This window comes from Heloderma suspectum, chromosome 13, assembly GCF_057233095.1.
Source record: "Heloderma suspectum isolate Gila_16-S chromosome 13, 16-S_ref, whole genome shotgun sequence".
NCBI classification, from domain to species: Eukaryota; Metazoa; Chordata; class Lepidosauria; order Squamata; family Helodermatidae; genus Heloderma; species Heloderma suspectum.
In genome coordinates this window covers 21,390,060-21,413,750 of record NC_139470.1, presented here as the reverse complement: position 1 = coordinate 21,413,750, position 23,691 = coordinate 21,390,060, and the positions used below count along the sequence as shown (strand labels likewise).

At 41.4% G+C, this 23,691-nt stretch overlaps 1 protein-coding gene across 4 annotated transcripts in view; it reads right to left on the bottom strand.

Moving 5' to 3' along the window:
- The window catches only part of MED13L (mediator complex subunit 13L), a 213,543-nt gene that overhangs the window by 158,788 nt on the left and 31,064 nt on the right, over positions 1-23,691 (bottom strand). For all 4 annotated transcript variants that reach the window (XM_084819398.1, XM_084819400.1, XM_084819399.1 and 1 more), the window contains exon 2: positions 16,907-17,144. In XM_084819398.1, coding sequence (XP_084675524.1) covers positions 16,907-17,144 — 238 coding nt within the window. The remainder of the gene's footprint in view (positions 1-16,906; positions 17,145-23,691) is intronic.

Genomic DNA, 23,691 nt, shown 5'->3' with positions numbered 1-23,691 from the left:
TATATCGAGAGTGGGCAACTTGCGGTGCAGCAGCAGCTTATACTACAAATTAGGAGTGTGCACTGACCACAGAATTAGACTTGGACCCCAATCCAGTGCTTCAGAAAATGGCCCTGTTCTGCTCTGGCTGATTCTGAGGCCTTCTACTTTAATTCGAGTACTGAACCCAAGTCACGATTCATAAATCCAAGGCTTCACATTCCCTCATGCTATCATGAGAAATCAAAAAATGTCTGCACCTTTTTTTCCCTCTTTGTCAGAGGTGGATGGCATATCCAGGCCAAGTAGCCCCGTAGGAGGGGATTATGCCCACAGTGCTACGCATCTTTATATTTATATTTCTAAGGAAAGAGACAATAACTTTTTTTTTGTTTCTTGGCAAAATATGATGAAATTTGAAGGGATAGCTGTCTAGTTGTCCCTTCTGAGGGGATCAAGCCTGCCAAGTTTCAGATGAATAGGCACAGCCTATACATTTTTATAGTACCCCCCCGAAAAAAAGGATGCACTTATCCCCCTATGTTAGTTGTGGACTATTCTTCTGAAAATAACAGCATAGAGGTAGCCCTAAGAAAGAAAATGGCAAAGTTTCAGAAAGATAAGTGCAGTGCTTTATGTGGAAGGGGAGTCAACCAACTGGAGGGCGTGAACCACTTCCTTTTCCCTTGCCCTCAGCTGCCGATGCCTCCCAATCTTCACTGGTATGCCACAGTTGGAGGGGTGACTGGAGAGGCAGTTGCACTTCTCTTAGCTGGATGCAACCCTATCTACTGCACCAAAAATCCTCCCAAGCTCTGTGGAGTCCCCATCGTCCCTTTCTAGGACATGTCAAGCAGGGAAGAATGGGGGGCGGGGGCAAAAAGGACCTTTTAAAAAAAAATCCTAAGCAGCAACTAGAACTGGGCTCTTAGGAGCTCCAGCTCAGCTAAACAGTTCAGCTCAGTAGGCAGAGGGCAGGGCAGCTCCTCTCCTGAAGAAGCAACATTTGGCTCTGCCTACATGATCCAGAGGGAGGTGCCATCCGAAGGACAAGGCATGCCCTCCATGAGGCTCTGGATAAAGTTTCTTATCATGTTATAAAAAGAAGATCCTGCACATTAGTGGAAAGTTAACCTGCAGTCATTACTCACCTCCAATTCTGTGTGAAAGGTTCTAATTTCAGAAATTAAGAGCTTTCTTTTTAAAATTATTCTTCCAAAAAGGAACGTGTAGATTTTTATCACATCTGCCAGTTCCTCAGGTTTGGGTCATTTTCTATCTAAGGAATGGAGACTATCTCACAGACTTTAACAGAAGTGACAGATTCACCAGAACTAGCAAGCAAGATAGTAACAGTAAACGTCAGCAAAAAAAATGGTATTTTAATACATGGAGGGGAATTGAAACACTGTAACAAATGATCACAGGTTTTTCCCAACTGCCAAACAGTGCAGAAAAGAAAATATCACCAGCTATACTCACTCTGCAACTGAAAGACACATCTGCCAGCTGTTGTCTCTCTACGTGCAAAGTTCTGTTCATAACGGTGACACCAGATAACCAGAGAAACACAAAAACTACTCTGAGATGTTTACATAAATGTTAGTAATGACTACAAAGCAAAACTATAATACTTATTCACTTCTGTAGAACCAAAATAAAACATCACTTTTTTGTAACCAGCAGCACTGAGAGATTAAGAGGGGACACTTTGAAACAACTGTAAAAATTTCTAAGAGACACAGAATAACTGAGCGCTGACATGTGTTTTTATTCAGGAGACCTAGGCTCAAGTATCTGGGCCTTCACTGAGTCACTCTCTCATATCCCCTGTTCCTTAACAGGAAAATGGGTGCAACATTTAGTGATCTATCGCACAAGGTCGTTTTGAGGGCAGACAGGATACAACATGCCTTACCATCTTTAACCCGGCTAGAATCCTCCACACACTTAGCTGGAAGTAAGTCCCACTGAACCAATGCAGCTTACTTTTGAGTAGACTTATGTAATATTGCACTGTTAAAGACTGCTTTTGAAATTAGTAGTATAAAATAAACTCATGGATAGTTCAGTGTAACAACATTTGCTTATCATGTGGCTCAAGACTAGAAAACACTTCACTAGAAAATATTTCTTGGAGCAACCTGGGAAGTCAACTTTACTCACTGTTCCAAAATTGTTGATACAGCAGCTGAAATATTCCCATTACAGTCTCATTATAGTCTTAGTATTTAAAAAAGGCCCCAGTATGCAAAAATCTGGATTATAGATGGCATGGGAGGAGACTGAAAGGGGAAAGCATTCTTATCTCCTTCCTTTGCAATCTCACCCACCCTTGAAATCGACCCCAACTTTAACTCAATGCCAGGCTAAAATTGCTTACTTGTCTCCGGTTCCACAATATTAGCTTCATCAGACCCTGACCTAAGTGTATAGCATTAGCAGGTCAGCACAGTGTCCATCAGGGCCATGGATCCCTAGCAGCTAACACTACAAATATAACAAGAGAGGCTCAGATTTTAAAGTAAGGCCAGCTACATGAAACACTACATGGGTAGGCAGTTTTAGCCCGCCCTGTGTTAAATTTAAATTAGGGGTGGTTTTTAATTCTCCAAAGATGGTGTGATGGAAAAACCCATTTGTGGCTATAACAACAACAATGCCCCAAGATACCCGAAGACCACACTGAGATGGGTCAGTCACACTCCATGCGACAGCAAATGTGCCCCAAAGAGCCCGTTTCACATAAAGCATCGTTTAAAAGCCTCCAAAAGCTTCCTATCTGACTCGGCAGCCCGTTTCAACTTCCTTTTCACTGTATTCTGGGTCAATGTCATTTTTTTTCCTCGGCTGCAATTTGTCAGTGTTGATATGCCCCTTCCATGTGCAAGACCCAGGACAACTGCCTACATTACCACCACCACCACCCCAAGGGCCCGTGACTAATAAACATCTAGCTAAGTGGCAATCCTTATAGGAAATTTCTGCCTGATAGGCAGCTACTGTCTTCCCTGTACCATCTGCCTTTATTAACTAAAAGCCACCTTCAGCTCCCCCACTGTTAACAAGTTACCCTAAAGCTCAACCCATACGGTTAGATCAGCTAACAACCTAATCTCCCAAGTAAGCATGCATAAGATTGCAGCCTAAAATGCTCAAAGTATCATTTTCAAGAAGACAAGTTTATTGGGAGGGAGGGGGGTCTTAGTCCAGTAAAGAGCCAGCATAAAAAAGCTACAATTCTAGTTATCTTTTTATCTAGTTATTCTTTTTTTTGGTCTCCTGTAGTTGTTGATGCCTTTTTCTATGAGTGCATTTTACCAATAAATATACCTTTTTTTTTTAATTAAAGGCTCTAAACTACTATAACTCTGCAAGTCCCATGAGCCTAGACACTAAGTTACTGGCCTGGACAGACATAGATAATGGGTGAGACTGGAAAAAACCACACATAAGAGAAACTGGGGATAGTAGACTTTGTGGAGTACATTTAGCAGTCTCTCGGGATTGGGGACATCAACTTTGGGGGGAAATAGCTGTTTAGAAGTCTAGTTGCAGCTAATTATCTCTTGTATATTACAGAGGAGCTGATTTTAGTCCAAAGCCACAAGCCCCTATATAAAAAGGTGTGCTCAAACCCCTCAGGGGGGTAGGACAATGAGAGGTGAGATGACTGGGCATTTTCAAACTATGGCAATTTTTGTAAGTGAATATGGTTTTGCAACATGGTTTAGGAAGCTTTATGGTTCTAGATTACTTCTCCCTCAATATAATTTGACCCAAAAAACTGGAACAGGGCAAAGTAAGAGATACATGACTATTAACTATCTTAGCTCCATAGGAACTGGTTCCACAGGACTCTGTGTTGTTGTCACAGATGTTATTTAACATCTATATGACACCATTAAGCAAGATTACCCAGAGCTTTAGGGTTGGGCATAATCAATATGCTGATGACACTTAGCTCTATATTTCATTATCCAAGTACCTGGGAGCTGCAGTCTCTGTCCTAAACTAGTGTTTGGAGGCTGGGCAAACAGATTAAAGGCTGAATCCAGATAAGACAAAGATGATGCTGCTGAGAATGGTTGGCTAAACCAATGTTTGTGTGCAAGGCAAGTGATAGGGTATCCATCTAAACAGGTAGGAAATCTTGGGGTGCTCCTGAGATGAGCCTTCCTTTTTAGTAACAGCTGTGGCCAAGAGTACTTTGTTTCATCTATTGCTCTTCCCCTTTCAATTGATTTCCAGCCATGCTAGCCTGTTGCTGCAAAAACAACAGAGTCTTGTGGCATCTGAAAGACTAAGACAATTATTCTGGCATAAACGTTTGTGGACACTGTCCACTTCATCAGATTTCTGTATTGAAAAGATATGTCTTGCATGTCAATCCACATTTGGGAACCTCTAGGCTCGACTACTGCAGTGAACTTTACAAAGGGCTGCCCCTGAAAATAAACCAAAAGTTTCAGGTAGTGAAAAATACTGGTGCCTCAAGACCCACAAATGAATTATTTAGAAATGGATTCAAGACCACCTCTGCCAATATGTCCAGGACCACCCCCTCTGAAAGAGGCATTCCTCACCTTCAAGATGCAGTCAGTTCCATGTTTGCTGTTATTATCTATGAAGGGCAAGGATCAAGCAAAAACTGATGAGCCACACCTCTCCACGCAGCTTGTCCATGTTCTCAGACCAAAACAACTGAAAGTCATCCTATAAACCATAACTTTGGCTATAGCCTGTACTTGGTTGCCTAATAAATAAATGAAATGAAATGAAATATAAACCATAACTAGATAGTGCACTGGGTACAGCAGTTGACTGCACTACAGACTGTGTGACATTTAAGTTGTGAAAGATGCAAACTATTTTAACATCAAAGTGCCCAGCAAAGATGTCACAGCACGTTATGGAGGGCTCCCGAACATCACCCTATGAAAAGTAGGCCCAGGATCACTCAGAATAGCTCCGCTAAATGACACCCAAAGGATGCAATGGTGGCACGGAAGTATTGCTTCTTCACCACCATCGCTGCCACACAGTAGGCACAATAATGTGCTCTTGCCTGTATTTGGTCACACTTGCAACCCAGCCTGCTTCATCACTCCCAGGTAAATCAGGAGACTGGCTGAGCTTGCAGAAGGCCAAAGGTACGATCACATCAATGCAGTATTTCCCAGAGATGGAGGCTTGGACAAAAACACTAGCCATATCGACTGGAAATTCTCTGAAGTCCCTCGGAAACCCTCAGATTCTCTCAAACTTGGGGGGGGGGGGAGACCATTTTAATAAGTCCATTACCCTATGGAGTGAAGAAGCAACCTCACTAGGACACGATTCGACCATCAGATCGCTCCTTCTACACTCAGATCGAATAAATAAATAAATTAGAGATTGCCATTTTCTCAGTACAAATATCAAGTCAACAGCGTGACCAGACACATGCGCTGGGCCAATAACAAACCGGGACAACCCTATGGATGTCATGGCAAAGTCCTGAGGCACCTCTGATATGGTAGTCGTGGCATGGATGTTGAAGTCCCCCCAGAACAACCAATCTGGGCATCCAACACCAAGCCCAAGATCACTTCCATCAGCTCAGCCAGGGAGACTGTCAGGCAGTGGGATACCCCAAGAGAAACCCTAAACTCTCCCTAGTAGCCTAGGGACACATGCCAAATTATCTACAGCTCAGAACTGCTGAGGTGGCCTTGAAATTAACTTCGGCAATACACCAAGGCTTAAAGGGTTAGGGTTACAATGAAAGTAAAGGCCATATTTCAGTACATGGAAATGCAATTGATATTAAAATCCTAACACAATTATTGAAGTTCAACAGAAGTATTGTGATCTCTCTTCTTTTAAAAGTGTATCGACACACTTTGGTAGCCTAAAAAGGTCCACAAAACCAATTCTGTGAGCCTGTGGAGGCTCTGGACCACACTAGCAAATAACTTTTGAAGCTGAGGGATATTTTCAAAACACCTAGTAATATGTCATGGGGCTCTGCTCTTACAAGCCAAAAATACCACTAGGGTGCAGGAACCCCTGAGCATAACTGACATAGTACTGGATGTATTTGTATAAATGCTGCTAAGAAAAAAAACTGAACTCCTATTATAAAGTCAACTGCTGCAAAGCTCTGCTTCTCTAGCCACATACTCCCAAGAGAAGCCTCTGATCACATTATGCAAAACTAATGCCATATTTCCATTTTTCTCCAGTAGACTACCTAAATATATGCAGTGAATTTTGAAAAACAGCAAAATGCATTTGCATTCTGCACATGAAAGAACTACAACTGAAAAACCCTTATTATTTCCCTTAAAATGGAAGAGGATAGACTATGCAAACTTCCAGCTCTATGTGTTTTAGCAAGCTGGAGTAGTTCCTTCAGAGAAATTGCATGGATAATTAGTTGATCTCACAAAAAGAGATGAGAAAAAAAGGAAGAGCTCAGCATGGGAAGACAGGCTAACATAACATAGCAAACGTAATAAAAATACAATTTTGATCACTCTGATTATCTTTGTGTGTTCATGTCCTTTTATGCCTTATTAATCAACATTTCCCACATTTACTATTATGTTATTTAAAACAGTGCCTATCATTAATAACCAGTGGCCTCTTTAATTATCTCCTGCCTGAATAGCTATACTTACAGGTCAAGTAAATTAAGCAAAACAAATTTGGTTGAAAAATGTGAAACACACCACTAGAGTAATCCCATACATCTTTTATTTAAAAATGAAAAGTTCCAAAAACCATCATAGCCTATAAATACACACACACATATTTGTATTCAATGCAGTTAATTCTTAGCACAGCTGTAAGAGCAGAAAGTTAACTGTACTAAATGGCAAATATTCTATGGCTTACTGATATCTGAATTCAACTCCTACCTTCTGCACTGGCATACAACTGCAGAAGTGTGAAGGACAAAAGCAAACCATCACTGTCTCATTGCTTAAAGAAGAAACAATACTACAGCAGTACACGGACTGGCTAGGCTAAGTTCTTGCATGGCTTAGCATTCATCACCATTTCTCCTTTTTTTGACTACGCCTGCTCTAGTACAAAACAGAAGGTCTATTTTATTTGTTTGCAGATCTACAATAACCGTGTTTAAGCCAAGTGCTCCTATCAAGACAGTCTTGGTCGACCCACAATACTACAATAATCTGATTAAAGAAACAAATCAATAATCAGTTTAGTTGTAGTGTTTACCCATTATGAGATAAGAAGAGTCCTTCATACATTATTCCAGACATGGAACCAAGGGCAGTAGTTAGTTACTATTTTGTGATATTGGGGTGTTTAGAATCATCATTTGGGAAGCATTTATTTATACTCTTGCCTACTCAGCAGGAAGTCATATCAAGTAACTTTTCTTCTTCCAATCACGTATCAGTTGCTTCTTCACACCCATGCATGGGTATAAACCATTCTGGATTTAAAATCTCAACTTGGGGAGCAGCCTGTATATATAGTTCATGGAATCAAAAGGAAGTCATAGTAAGCAGTCTTTTACAAATTTATTCTACACGCTAGTCATGGGGCATAATCACAGAAGCGGATTGCCTCATTTCAGGCAGGATTCTAAACTCATACTACAATTTTGCTTCATAAATGGTCTGGATTGCTTTTGACTAGCTAATTTTAATTTTTCTGAAGTATTCCCTCTTTAAATTGCTTTGCATTCCATATCATTGCAGACCACCTTTAACTGATGATGACCCTAATTACATCAGAAGCAGGTAAACACATCCCATCATCCACTGTGTAAATCTATATGCATAAAGAATGAAGTTATGCTCTGATCTCAGCTAATGAGGTGTATAAAGAATAAGAACCTAGAACAGAACTCCCCAGATTTAGTAACGATGCTGTTGTTTAGGGACAAAGAATGAACATGCTTGAAATTTAATGATAGCTCAACATAAAAAATTATTTGCACAACACCCTACTTGTCTCTTACAAGACAAAAACAACAACGTATTTCCTAAAGACCCATGTTCTTTAACAACAGAACAAATCAGTCAGAGAGCAATAATTATTGGTTGCAACAAGAAAGTGCACATTCCAAGGTAACAGTTCATCTATTTGTAAGATTAGCCGTGCCTTTGTATAGGATGACTCAGTACACAACACAGACATTAGCAATGAATGCAGATCTCATTGGAAGCTAACTTAGATTTACTTTACAGTTAAGTGACTTTATTTCACTAGAAAAAAGGATTTCCCCAAAAGCAAAACATACCTACTACTGTAAAAGATACTGCTCAAATTTTCTCAATAAATAGCAAAAGTGGGGGGAACCTCCTGATTAGATTTTTCCCTCAGGCAACATTTTAAAAAATGCAATCTTTTAATGATTGTTTAATTTTCATATAACTAGAATAAATACTGCTCTGTTGCTGTCTCAGTATAATGTCTTATTTTCATGGGGGGGGGACTAATTACATGGTTCAGTAACTTGCCTGTGGTAACACACTGATTTTATTTATTTTCAAAAGTTGGACCTCAGCTCCATCTCAACACTCCAACTAATTCCAACCACATTTAATAGTTCTCTCAATTCCTTTCAAGCATTTAGATTACAAGGTTTAAGCTAAGATATTGAAACAATTTCCCCATCATTTGCGTTTATTTTTTGCTGAATTTGACACAGGTTTGCTGTTGTTCTTTTAAGTATATAATTAGAAACTACACAAAACCTTATTTCAAAAATAGAAGTATCGCTTAGGTAATTACCAAACACTGAATACTCTATTATTGTTTTATAATGTTTTTGTAAACAGAGAATATAAGCTTAGATCCAAAGAGCCCTTTGTGCGAGCAAAAGCACCTCTGCTTGCACAAGGGGGGGGGGGGAACGTGGATTTTCAAATGGTGATACAGCCCACCACCATGTTCCAGAAGGTCCCCCCACCTTCAAGAATCGATTTTCTGAACAGGTGCAACGTGCTGTAGTGGGAATAAACAGGAAAGTCCTACCACACAAAGCAGAACTTCCCAGAGGTTTGCTGGTCCAAGCCACAACAGCAGAAAAAAAGCATGGTGCCACAGTTCAGTCACAGAGCATCAGCTTTACATCTAAAGACCCCAGGTTCAAACACCAGCATCCGCAGTTAAAATGATTGCAAGCAAAAGACTGGGAAAGACCCTGCCTGAGATTCTGGAGAGCACCTGCGAATCGGAATAGCCCTGAGATCTCCAACGTAGTGCCTGTGGGCATCACTGTGCAAGCAGACACCTCCAATGGCACCCACCACAGTCCCTGTCCCTCCTGAATAAAAAAAAGATTTTTAAATTTATTTATTTTTAAACCTGAGAGGCTGGTATACAGCAAAGCAAAGCACCTCCAGTGCCATTTTTATTTCTGAAAAAACCTCTGAGCCCCATGTGGGCCCAGAGGTATCTTAAAAAATAAAAATGACAGTTGGCTGCAGCTCAGCCCTTCGTTTTGAAACATACCCAGCCACCCCGTCAAAAGAAAAAAGTTAGCTGGGGGCTAGAGAGGAATGTGGGGTGTCTTGCCTGAGCTGTGTGTATGTCTCTCTGTGTTTGTTTTCCCCGGGGTTTTCACACTGAGCGTGTGTGTGTGTGTGTGTGTGTGATATGTTTCTCTGAGCATCACCAGTTTGCCTTCCGTGAAATTGGTATTTTCTTGTGCTTTGTGGGAGCAAGTTGGGGCTCAGACCCTATGAATGCCCTATACTCAGCTTTTGGCCATGTCTCTGAGCCTCATCAATTTGCCTTCTGTGAAACGAGTGTTTGAGCAGAAAATTGTTGGCTGAAAAGAGTGCTTTTGTGCTTTGGCGCTCAACTCCCCCCCCCCCCCCCCCGTACTTAGGTTCTTAAGCAAGTTACTTTTCTTTTATTCTCAACACTTCCCCTTCTGGGAGAGGAGCCTCCTCTCGATTTCCCTCCCAGAGATTCAAGAGATCCTGATTTCCTTGCTGCCGCTACCAATGAAGAAAGAGTGATCTGTGTCAAGATTGTAGGGGAAGGGGGTAGAGAAGGTTAGCAACTGGTAGACGCAGAAGCAGTGGCCACAACTACAATAGCAGTCAGTGGGAAATCAGGGGAGGGGGGAGGACATGCTGGTGGCCACAGTTAAGGCTTCAGAGGGCCACATGCATCCCCTGGGCCACAGGTTGTACACCCCTAGGCTAGATGGATAAAGTGATCTGACAGCATATACTCAAAAGCCATAGTAAGGTAATACGCTTATTAAGACCAACTGAAACGTCACAAAATAAGTTTATGCATAAGGCACCTTCATATATTCATGTTTAATTGCTAGAGCAACCAGTTAGTATGTGTGTTTTATCAGGGCATATATGAATTAGAGAATTAGAACCCTGCTTCAAATCAACACTTCGTTTGTATTTTAGATTGGCTTGATTAAAATTAATCCATCCTGATCAGTATGAATGGGAACTGCAGAAGAGCACTGTGAAACAAGCCAAAAAGAACTAGCTGAGTCCATCTCTTCTCCCCACAGCCCTTCCACAGTTTCACCCACATGTTGTCTAAATTCAACAAACTTTTTTAAAAAACCACACACCCCATGGTGGAGGTTTTTTTGTAAGTCAGTGCCTTTTAATAGGCTGCATTAAGACCCAAAATATTTTAACAATTCCTTTGTCAATTCCCTGTTCCCATTTCCTCAGGAAGGAAGGAAGTTAAATATACATGTTTGGAATGTGCAGGAACTGTGCTACAGATGGCAAAGAAATAAAGATGTCCAGGAAATGCCCAGCAAGCTACATAAAGGCCAAGTAATAGCTTATTCTCCTATTCTGCTTCCAAGATGTCAACCAGATGTTGAAGGAGTACAAGAAGCTCAGAATATAACTGATGTGCAAAAGGTGAGTCTTGGGCTTAATACTCCATACTTTTTGCCATACAAGCAACAGTAAAACTAAGCCAGTCACAGCATAAGAGCCCTGAAATTGGAAATGAGAAACAATGATCAAATGCCCCTCTAAACATATGCAGAGTACATGCTTCTTATCAATGAACTACAGCCTGCTCTCATATATCTGGGATTAAGGGAAAGGCCTTCCAAGTTAAAGTTTGTAACTTCAAGATTGCTTTTAAAGTAGTTAGGTTCAAACCTAACATACACAAAAATTAAGCAGTAACTGAAGTTTAAACTTCCAGCTTAGTAAGAATATTCAGAGGCAACTGCCCAGAATTTTGCATCAAGGGAAAACCAGCCATGTTGGCTACACATGCTCAGTTAAAAGACTAATGGCTGCAAGCTCTCTCTCTCCCCCCTCCCCCCCCCCACACACACACACGTACGTACGTGCCTGGTGACAGTTGACTAGTTTGATACCTTTCTTACACAGATGGTAAAAAAGATAAAGGAAATTTAATTTTTTTAAAAGGGAGCCCTTTCTAATACATGCAGACATTAAACATTAATCCTGCCATATCTGCACAGGAATCTTAACTATAGTTTGGCATATTGGCTGGATTGACAAACCATAGATATGGCTATTATGATGATTGCTCCATCTCCAGAGCCCGCTGTCCCAGAGGAGCAGCAAAAGGAAGTGACAAGAAATTCTAACCCAAGGTTCGCCCTTAAATTTAGAATTGGAAACTCTGGGATCGCATGACAGAACAACCCACCGAGGACAGCCAATCATGGTGGGTTGTCATGTCATCCGAACCCAGAGCGTTTTCCGCAGGATGGCTTATTTTCCAGGAACAAGCCACGCTGAGAACCCATGGTTTGTTGTAGGATTGTTCTGGCCCATGATGGGTTGCCATGTTGTCTGAACCCAGGAGACCAATTTTATCATGGGTTGCAGCGATCAGCTACAGAGCCGGTCAGCAAGAGCAGCAAAGAAGCCTGCCCCACTTGCTTTTTGCAATCTCACCAGTGACTGCCCTTCCACTAACCCCGAAAAGGCATTTTGGAAGGACTATCACTAATTCCCCAGCAGTTTTTTTAAAAAAATTAGTACATCAAAAATGTGCACATGGGGATTGAATTTTTTAAATTATTATTATTAGTGTTGGCGTTTTGCAAGTACTTATGGCAGTCAGAGTGGGGAAGTGGAGTAGGTAACATACAAGAATACTGACAAGATGAAGCTTCATATTGCTAATTTGCATACAGTTGCAAAGGACCTGAGAAGAAATAATACTAAGAGAAAGGAGAGACCCATATTCAGAAGCACTGAACATGGCGGGGGGGGGGGGAGCCAAGGGAGTAAATACACCCAAGGGGGGGGGGATATGATTCTCTCACTTTTACCTGACATTTTTCTGTGTCTTCCACCTTTTCTGCACTTCCCTAACTCTCCAGCTACTCCAGAAAGAGAAGATATTAACTCACCCCATTTTTGCGACTCCTTTTCACTGCAGTTACTATTGCAGTTACTGCTCTTCCCAGACAGTATTTTTTAAAACCTGAGAAGGCAGCTGCATGGGACGGAGTGCAAAGGGCCCCATTGGGGGGTGGCGGGTGGAAGTACTGCTGGTACTGGCACCCCATCTGCTCCGTCCCATTCTGCCACCCTTGTTGCTACATGCTGTATTAAGTTTGAGCTATGATCCTCTCTGTTGGGAATATCTGCCCATTTTGGGGGACTGGGAAGTAAATGGAAGGGAAATATATCCAAATTTAATGGCTTGGAAGTAAATGGAGGTGAAATTTGTGCAAATTTAAGGGCTGGGAAGTAAATGAAGAGAAAATTTGCACACCTGCAGTAATGGAGCAGTTCATGCAGGTGCACAAAATTCCCCTCCATTTACTTCCCTGCCCTTAAATTTGAGCAAATTTCCATTATTTTCCACCCATTAAATTTGCATACTGATGGCATTGTATAATTGAAGTTATTTATTTATTTATTTATTACAAAGGTTTGTACCCTGCCCTTCAATAACATTTCTAGCTGATTATAAACTGTCCCTAGGAAGTGTGTATGCATATATAATAAATACACATCCATTTGCACGTTCTAAAAATTAGTATGTTAACAATTTTCAGTGTCTTCATTTCTTCTTAAAATTTAAACAATGGGTAGCATCCAATGGTGGGGGCCGCGGTGGCTTAGTGGTTAAGACGCTGAACTGCAGACTGGAAGGTCGGCAGGTCAGCAGTTCGAGACCCGAGTGCTGCGTGACGGAGTGAGCTCCCGTCTTCAGTCCCAGCTCCTGCCAACCTAGCAGTTCGAAAGCGAGAAATTGCAAGTAGATAAATAGGTACCGCCTCGGCGGGAAAGGTAACAGCGTTCCGTGCACCTCGGTGTTCAGTCATGCCGGCCACATGACCACGGAAGCATCTTCGGACAGCGCTGGCTCTTCGGCTTAGAAACGGGGATGAGCACCGCACCCTAGAGTCGGACACGACTGGATAGGGACACCTTTACCTTTTAGCATCCAATGGTAGTCCTACACTGAGTAGACCCTCATTCACCTCAATGGATCTAGGACTAACATTGGATACTATCCAGTGAAAGAAAGTATATGCTATTGAGTTGCCGTGCCTTAACGTATTAATATAATATACTTATATTTATAAGTACTTGGAAATTATTTTTATTAAAAGGAGGATCATCCCCTCAGCGCTTCAGCCGCCTTGCATTCACGGCTAGACAGCCAATTTCGGCGGTCTAGCCACAGGAAGTTGGAGCGGGGGGGGACGACGCATAGGAAGTGTCAGAAAGGCACGTCCACCCTCCCCACCCCGCCCCCAAGAAAGCCCCATTTTCACTGCTCTGCGCTCCTCTTACAAGTGTGGAACCGATCCATGCTGCCTACAAGGCAGCGTGGGAGGGGGTGGAGGTCAGTTCTCAGGGAACCAACTTTGGAGCGCATGCTCCAAGGTCAGTTCCCAGGAAACAACCTATCCTATGGCCGTCTAACTGCTGACTAGTGGCCATAAGATTGCATCCTAAATTCACTTTATTACGTTTTTCCCCTAATCAAGCATTTCAGTTCAAATATATTGGGATATTTGAAAAACTGAATGGCCGGATCTAGATCTGCCTTCCATTGGTGGAAGGGCTCCACTCATGGAAGGTGCCTCAATCCAATTTTGGGGGAAACCCCTCTCATACGCATACCACAGCTCATCCCATTCAAGGGTCCTGTGACTTTCTGAGTAGCATTTTCATTGGGCTGCCATGCAGAGGAGGGAGCAGGGAAATCTGGATCCATCCCAAGGTATTTACATTCAACATATAAATTTAACATGGTGTAATTTTTAGTTTTATTGACTAAATATAATTCAGACATACTAGACCAGATCCCAATCAATTTTGGGCATTGAGGAAAAAAGTTCAACGTTTTCCACAAGGTCACATAACCAGACCTTGGATTAAATTCTGCTCCAACAGAAAGTCAGCTATGCCTACAGTGTGACCCAATGAAACTACTTTCAGTTTGGTATCTCCCACAGGGCTTTCCTTCTATCCCAGAGGCCAAAGCAAAAAGCTAAGAAGGGCTGGGCAGGAGTGTGGTCAGTGCTCATACCAGAGACTTTTGTCCTTAGCAGCACAATTTGACAAAAGGTCAGGTTTCTTTCCGTTCAGGTTTGCATTCTCCTCCCTTTCGACAAAAAGTTCCCAGAAGTCTCTACTACCAAGTCTATTTCTGGAGACCTCCCCTTTCTTTTATAGGAGACATGCTTAGCAGCAAGGTTCTTGCTATCTTATGTAAATCCCAACCAAAACAGGTGCTATAATTGTATCTTTGAAACTGATTACATTCCAACATATGAAATGCAGAAATACAAACTCATATGTACACACAATGACAAATTTAACCTATCCAAATGTTAGATGTTTTTCAATTTACAGTTCACACCAGAAACAGCAAGTACTGTAACTCAGTTACTTAAAGCATTTACACGTAAGCCAAAAGGCACCTTTTTATAGCAGCGAAGGAAATGGCAAGCTGCAATTTCCTTCCAATAAGGTGATCGCTGACCATACTTACGCTCCAAACTGCACTTGAAAAATAAATAAACTAGATTTCATAAAGAGAAAACATATTATTAAAGCTTAGCTGGGTAAGCAGGAATGTCACCCATGCCTCCACTCTGAACAGGTGCCTCATAAAAAATTAACATCCATAGAATTGCTTGATGCAGCACTTCTGAGCCATCCCTTTAATTATACATGAACACATTGCTACCTGCATAAAATAGGCCAAGAGGCACACAGAAATCATCCCTGTTCTGAGATTTCTCAGGTTCCTTGCCAAGTAAACAGCCTGGCATTCGTGAAGACATACATTTTGTAAAGACCCAAGTATGATAACAACTGGTAGATTACAGAGCAGGGTAAATAAACAGAAACCATGCTAAACTGAAAGGACCATAGCCCAAACACAATACAGCATGCAGCAACAAACCGGGCACTGTGAAGTGTAGGGTCTATTTCACTAGAATAGGACAGCCATCAACTTTTGGAAATTCTGACCATGTCGATTACAGGGTGAACAGCTTGCTTGTACTTATTTTATATTTTCTGTTTTACCCTGCTCTGCAGTGGACAAAGTCTCCCAAAGCAGCTTACATAAACTAATAAAAACTATAACAAATGAGGAGACACAGGGATGGACGGAGGCTGAAGTGGTTCTGTAGTACAGGTTCAGAACCCTGGACAGAACCGCAGATGCTGACTCAGTAACTGTGAGTTCAGATTCAGGACAGTGGAAAACAATCCTGTAACCAGGTAAGACAGGTTACCCCTGGCGTAGAGCAACTTTCTCTTAGTCACTGGATTCATCTTAGGCAGTGAAGGTCTAGGGGGTGAGGAGCTGGTGGGGGAATGCTCCCCAGGACCTCCCTGCTCACTAGAGGATCAAGAGGACATGGTGCAGGATCTGAGGTGGAGTACCTCACTTGTGATGGTCAGGGAACTGTTTCTGACTCTTCCTTAGAGTACCTGCCACTAGTCTCAGAAAGCTCTTGGTCCTGGGCCATGATGCACATGCTTGCCAACCATTCTGCTAAAAGGGGAAGGGGCAATGTCTCATAGGGAAGGGAGAGAAGGAATATTCCCAACCCATATTGATGGTTTCAGCTCAGCACTACTACTGAGCCCATCAAACGAACTTGGTATTAAAAACACTGGACTCAATCCAGCCACATGGTTTGAGTATGGGGAAGACGAACTGCATAGGCGCCCATATAAATAAGCCTCAGCAAGCAAGTGCACATGCCACCGGCACTGGGGGTATGCTAAAACCACAGTGGCCACACTAAGTGCACTATTGTACACCAGCTTGTTGTGCACCAGTTGGAGGACTCCCACAGTTCCCAGGAGAGCATCCAGCCCAGCAAGCTCCCACTGGCCCAGGCACACAGGCTGCTCATGTCTTCATCACACAGAGTGCCTCCAGAGCAATTTGACATAAAGTCTTAAACATGTCCATTGTCTTAGAAATGTCCTGATTAAATTTATTATAGTCACAATTATAATAAGTTTTGCTTGCACATTTTATTTTGTGCAAGCAAAAAGAAAGAGAGTGAAGGAATAGCCAGAGAAACAGCCTAAAATAAAGATACCAAAAACAGAATTGGGATGGATGTTTAACTAATTAGGTTTATCACAGAATGCAGGAAAAGCCTCTCCGGAGCCTGAAAAAATTCAAAGATTTTAAAAGTAGGCAATTAAGTATCTAAATTACGGAATTATATGGTCACCAGGCTTTTATATTCTTCATCTATTTTAGATCAATACACAAGTTTGAATTTGTACTCAAAATCACCAGTATTCCAAACCACAAGTATCCCCACATCCAATTCATTTCTGGTCTGGGACTTAATTTTAAAAGTTGACTCTACATTTGTTATATACCTCTGTGTATATAAACTCTGAAAACCATTTAGAAGAAAAAAGAAGCTTTCACTGTAGAATCAGAGTAAGTTGAGGGGGGGAATACTTACTGTGCAGCTCACGATGTATCACATCTACTAAGTTTGGTTCATCTCCCCACCAGAATATCCATAACTCCTTACAATCCGGTTTCACATCACGACGCCAGACACACAGCAGATTGGCCTGCAGACAGCGGATGAAGCTCAGAAGAATTGGATCATCCTGAGCAGGGGCCGAAATAATAGGGCCACAATCTCCATGGCCTTCGAAGTTATATCTACGCCACTTGATGCCTGTGAGTTCCGCCTGCAGAAACAACATTAAAATAGATTATTAAAGCCATTGGTTTTAGAACTAATTGTTATGTAGGTTTGTCTATAGATTTTAAAGTTCCCAATTTTTAAACATTAAGTTACCCTGGAAAATAAAAGAATAATCGGTGGAACTTAAAATAGCTTAAGTGTGAGTGGACTGTGGCCCCGATGCTTTAGAATTAAACACACACTATTATTGCTCTTCTTTATACTCTCAGGTCCTCATCAGAAAAGAGGCCATAGCCTTGATATTTATGAAATACGAGATCTAGGGTAAGCCTGCATAAAATGAATAGCCAGAAGCTTAAAAGGAAAGCAAGTACATTCCTGTAAAACAGAACACTGCTCTTTTAAAGCTTTGCATGCTTTGGAGGTAGATAGGTGCTTGTGTTACAAAATAACTTTCAGAAATAAGGCACCTGAAAGCCAAGATCTCAAGCAAATGCAATTTAATTTGAAAGGGTATAGCTAAACCTGTTATTGTTGAAAACTGAGACACTATGTAAGTTGAGTGATTTCTCTGAAACTCCAAGCACTGCTTACTGTTGCAAACAGAATATGAGCTAAATGTGGACCCCTGGATTGGTTCTGTCAGCATTTTGGAGTATTACAAAATAGGAACAAAAAGGAGAAGACCTCTTGTCTTTTACTGAAGTTCTCTTCTTTCAAGCTACTTTTCTTTATATTACTAAAAGGATGAAAAATAAAAAATCTTTATTTCAGTTCAATCTCTGCCCTATTCTGAAACTACATTTTTAAACTAGTATAATTAGTCATGCTTCTGCATCAATCCGCCAAGATATGCAGCTCCTAGTGGTATACGCTGCTACTGGCATAACAGCATTAAAATACAGAGGATTACTGTACAGCCTGTTCATATTACAGAAATGTAGCACCAACAAATCCTAATCTTTAGAATCTACTTAATCAATTATTTGAATATATAAATACATATTTCAAACATCATTTGGTAAATAGAGAAAAAACAAAAAGCAGTCTTCTTTCAGCAGCTAACAAATATTCAAAGCTCTTGTTCTGGATATCTGCATTCTGCCTATTGATAGAGAGAAATCTATGAGAAATGTGAATGAAAACTGAAATGCATTCTCCCTAATTCATTATGTGCATTATTAAATTGGTGCTCCACTCCTTCATGCCAGGCGCTTGCATGCACACACACATTCTTTCTCCCCCCTTCTTCACAGCAGTTGCTTTGTCGATTTACGACTACACTGAATCACACATTACACTATAGGAAGAGTTAAAAGAGGCTAAGACAATGCAGAGGCCAAACCCCAAGAAAATCCAAAATGGTAGAATTGCTCCTACCAGTAGCAAGCACAGAAAATTTAATTTGGCACTGCAGCCTTACATAGTGAAAGAGCAGAGGCTGCTATAGTCAACTGCGCAGCCCCAAGGAATGCCATCTGACCTCTCCTCTCATCTCAAGAGGCAGGCATTTCACACAGCAGAGACAGGTTTCAGAGCATTTTTCCATTTTAGGGCACCACCATATTTTTTAGGAGTAAAGACAGGGGAAATGATACTTTGCATTTGTTAGCAGAAGCTTCAGATTTCAGTATCTTAGTAAGCCAAGCATCTTGGATGTTTCCTGCCCTCTCTGATGGGGACAGAGGGAGCATATGTTGAGAAATGAAAAACAACAAAAGGCATGAGATGGAAGGACAGAAATGCGCCTCGCCCCCTCACAAGCCTACAAATGTGCATTTCTGAATAAGAGGGGAAAGCAAGCAGGAATTTACATGAGGCCATTGTTAGACAATGGGCTCGGAGGCATTAAAGAGCATGAAAGGTATCTGGAAAGCAATAAACAATATTGCTAAGTGTCAAAGGCTCCCTTCCTAAATCTGCTAGCAGAGAAAGAGAGATTACAGGGCGGGGGCTTTGACAGTAGCAATTAGGAACACATTGAGGAGGTGGCTGGCAAGCAGGCTATCTTGATCCTGCTGGGTGCCCATCATCTCTCCCCCAACCCAGGTCTATTCAGCATAACTAGTTGTGGTGTCGATAACCAGTCTCATAAAACAGAACATTATATTTTAAGATTCATAAACTGTTCCATAGTACAACCTTCCAAATCCTTTGAGATAGTGGTTGGCCATCCCTCTTTCTGCTGTGCTTCTTTGCTTGCTCCTTTCTCTTCAGTGATACTACTAACCTGAAGGGCTACTGGCATTAACGCTGTAGCACCATAGAGACCATATGCACAAAACTCCATAGGGAACCTAGAAAGATATCTTGTCTGCTAAGAAATTTAATAAATAAATAAATTCAGGAGCGACTGCTCCTCATTCCAAAGTATCAGCCAACTAGGAAATTACATGACTATAAAACTATCACCACAAATACTTTGTACTGAATGTCCTGTTAAAGTAAGCATTTCTTTCCCATTGCCTCCCTCCCATTCCCTCTCTTGACACTATCACTACTGCCCAAGAGAAAATCCATGTATAACTTCTACCATATAATCAATGTATCCATTCCAAACTCCTGGGGACAATAATGGATTTCCCACATCCTCACACTCAAATAAAATGTATGCTCCCTAAGAAGCACACATTTTGGAAAAGGGAGATGAGCCATATACTTCACACAGTATGTCTACAATGAAACACAGTATCAGTTGGTACAATAAAACGACGAAGTGGACTTCAAAAACCAACATGGACATAAAATACAGCCTAGCTCATTCCAGGATTCATTGCAAACCAATAGGTAATATCACAATTTGTTCTCTTGGAATAACCATAGAGGTTCCTGATTAACAATACTGTAAGCAATGATAAAGCAAGAGAATTCCAGAAAAACATCTATTTCTGCTTCATTGACTACACTAAAAACCTTTGATTGTGTGGATCACAACAAACTGTGGCAAATTCTTAAAGAGATGGGAGTACCAGACCACCTTACCTGTCTCCTGAGAAACCTGTACAAGAGACAAGAAGCAACAGTAAGAACCAGACATGGAACAACTGATTGGTTCAAAATTGGGAAAGGAGCACGACAAGGCTGCATATTGTCACCCTGCTTATTTAACTTATATGCAGAGTACATCATGAGAAACGCCAGGTTGGATGAATCACAGGTTGGAATTAAGATTGCCGGGAGAATTATCAACAACCTCAGATACACAGACGATACCACTCTAATGGCAGAAAGTGAAGAGAATCTAAAGAGCCTCTTGTTGAGGGTGAAAGTGGAGAGTGCAAAAGCTGGTTTGAAACTCAACATTAAAAAAACGAAGATCATGGCATCTGGCCCCATCACTTCCTGGCATATAGAAGGGGAAGAAACGGAAGCAGTGACAGATTTTATTTTCTTGGGCTCCAAGATAACCGCAGACAGTGACTGTAGCCATGAAATTAAAAGACGCTTGCTCCTTGGGAGGAAAGCTATGGCAAACCTAGACAGCATAGTCAGAAGCAGAGACATCACCTTGCCGACAAAGGTCCGTCTAATCAAAGCTATGGTTTTCCCAGTAGTAATATATGGCTGTGAGAGCTGGACTATAAGGAAGGCTGAGCGCCGAAAAATCGATGCTTTCAAACTGTGGTGCTGGAGAAGACTCTTACGAGTCCCCTGGACTGCAAAAAGGTCAAATCAGTCCATCCTAAAGGAAATCAACCCTGACTGCTCATTGGAAGAACAGATCCTGAAGCTGAAGCTCAAATATTTTGGCCACCTAATGTGAAGAGAAAACTCCCTGGAAAAGACCCTGATGCTGGGAAGGATTGAAGGCAAAAGGAGAAGGGGACAGCAAAGGATGGCTAGATAGCATCACTGATGCAATGAATATGAACTTGAGCACACTCCGGGAGAGAGCGGAGGACAGGAAGGCCTGGCGTGATATGGTCCATGGGGTCACGAAGAGTCGGACGCGACTTAACGACTGAACAACAACAAAAGTAATGATATACTATAGATGTTTTAGCTGTGTGTCATCTTATGTGTTTATTGTTGTGAGCTGTCTTGTAAGAACGTCGTCCTAAAACATGGCCTATAAATACTGTTATAAATAAATTATGAACAGCAATCAGACCACCAGATCAATGGCAACTGTAAGATCTCAGAAATACATGAGGTTGAGTCTCCACCCACATTTATTATCCAAAGACAGTGTTATATACTCATTTGTTTGATTTAAGCAGTTTCAGCAGCCTCACACATTTGTCCTGCATTTGCTCCTGACTGGAAATGGCAGGGAATGAACCTGAGACCTTGTGCATATGATCTGTGTCAAGGGCTCCTTGGAGGGCTCTCTCAGTCTAATCCAGTAGCCAAGTCCAAACAAAGACAAAGGGATTCCTTTCAAAGCTTTATTCTTCTTTTACAACTTAACAACTCTACCGTTTGCAACTAGATCTGAGCAGCACAGTACCTATGCCCTAAGTTGGAACAGTTGGTCCCCGTTTGAAAGGGAATTACTGGCAGACCCCTGAACTTAAGGACTAGGGAGAGTCCCTCCCCTTTTCCCTTGGAGCCTCTGCACGCAGCCGTTGTTTGCGCGCCAACCTGGCACTTTGCCTCCTTTCCGCGCCCTCCATCTGGCGCCGCTCTCTGCGTCTGCGTCGCGCGTCCACCAAGTCTGCTATCTGTGCTTGGTCACTCCCTGGACTGCTAACTAAACTAGGAATGCTGGTGGGAGGAATCTCCGTCAGCTGTTGGTCCTGGGAAAGAGGAGCGCGCTCCTCTCCCAGGAGCGACTGCTCTTCCTCAGAATCAGAACTACTCTGGGATTCTATGGGCTCAGTGTCCACCCTGACAATCTGCTACTGAGCTAAGTCATCTCCCCAGTCTCTGTATTGTAGTTTGTATCATTCTAATGTCACAATTATTTTGAACAAAAGCTTCAAAACCAAGCACAGCTGTATAATAGACATATATTTCACTATGCATATAGAGAGAAAGCAAGACAAAGTCTTACAAAGCTGGCCTCTTCATTTCCAGTCATACAAAAACTTAAGGCTCAAAGGAAACATTAAACTTCCAAATATAGTACAAGAAACTGGAGCCCCACACAGTCATATGCGGTTTTCCAGAAAATATTGTATCAGAATATTTTCCAATGTCCTAAATCAACTGGGACCGAATTTAGCATGTTTGAATTATGCATACTTGCTTTTATATCTACTTTCTTTTCTCTTTTCTTTTTTTACAAATCTGTAGATGTTGCACATGAATCCACTTGAGATTTTATATTATATACCCTAGGGATAGTCTCCTCAAAAAAGTCAGTTACAACTTTGTAAATGTCCAGTCTGACTGGTATTGTATCCAACTATTGTGTACTGTATGTGTTTCATGTAAACCACTTGGAAATTCTGGAATGTTAAGCAGTTTAGAAGCAGCTTAAATAATAAAAATAAATAAATAGTTAAATAGTTTTATGAAATAACACAGTTTTAGAAATGGAATATTTTCTGCAGAAAAATATAGTTGTGGGAAATGTTCTGCCCCACCTCACTAACTTCCCGTAACTGCATTGATCAATACTTCTACAGCTGTTTGATAGCAGCCAGCTGCACTGAAGGTTATTGGTAGCATCACATTTTAACGGATGCCACATGAAAGCCCAAATTCAATCCTTTAGTTCCATTAATACAAGTTAAAGTTAAAATAATTTCCTAACTGACAAGAGAACTGCTTCCAAGGCATTGTATTTTAAGAAATACCTTTCAATTCCTATACACTAACCCTATAAATCGCCTTTCAACAGGTGTTGCTGTTAATTTAGATGCACCATTGAATGTGTCATAACTTTCACGGAAAATGCTATACTAGTAATTTGGAAACATGAAAGCACAGTGTTTTCACCTCTGTCTGGCTCTTTCAAAGAATGAAAAACTGAGCAAGCTAACATGCTTACTACATGCTAAATAGAGCCAGCCAACATGCCTTATCTGAGGAAGACTTGGGCTACAATTCTGAACACACTTACTACGGAGTCAGTCCCACTAAGCTCAATGAAACCTACTTCTAAGTAAACATATTTAGGATTGCACTGTGAAGATATCATTGTACCAGCCTCAGGGCCAAATCTCCACCCATCTGCAGGCACTCAGACTGCTCAAAGACGACTGTTCCCAGAATTTAATGCAACTGTAATCTGAACATATAAAACCGTATCTTCTGAAATGCATTATGAGAAAGAGGCTTCATTTTAGGGCATGGCTTAGGAAGGGGAAAGTGGGGAGGAAACCTGTAGGAAATTGTTTTTGTTGTTTGTTTTTGTTTTTTGAGGCCAATACATTTTGAAAATTTTCAGGACCACCGTTAGACATAATCAAATTCTGTTTCTGGCTTCCAAGTCTGTTGCAAAATATTATGTTGACTCTACTAAAAGAACCTTTTGGCCACTTTCTCCATTTCCCTGTAAAGGCCCTTCCATTTTTCTGTTCATGTTTTGAAAGGCCAACATACACAAGTTAAAAACAAAGTCTGTACATTATGATAAAGTACAATGCATATGTGAGCACAGTACAATACTGAGAAATCCATAGTCACATTGTGCAGCTTTA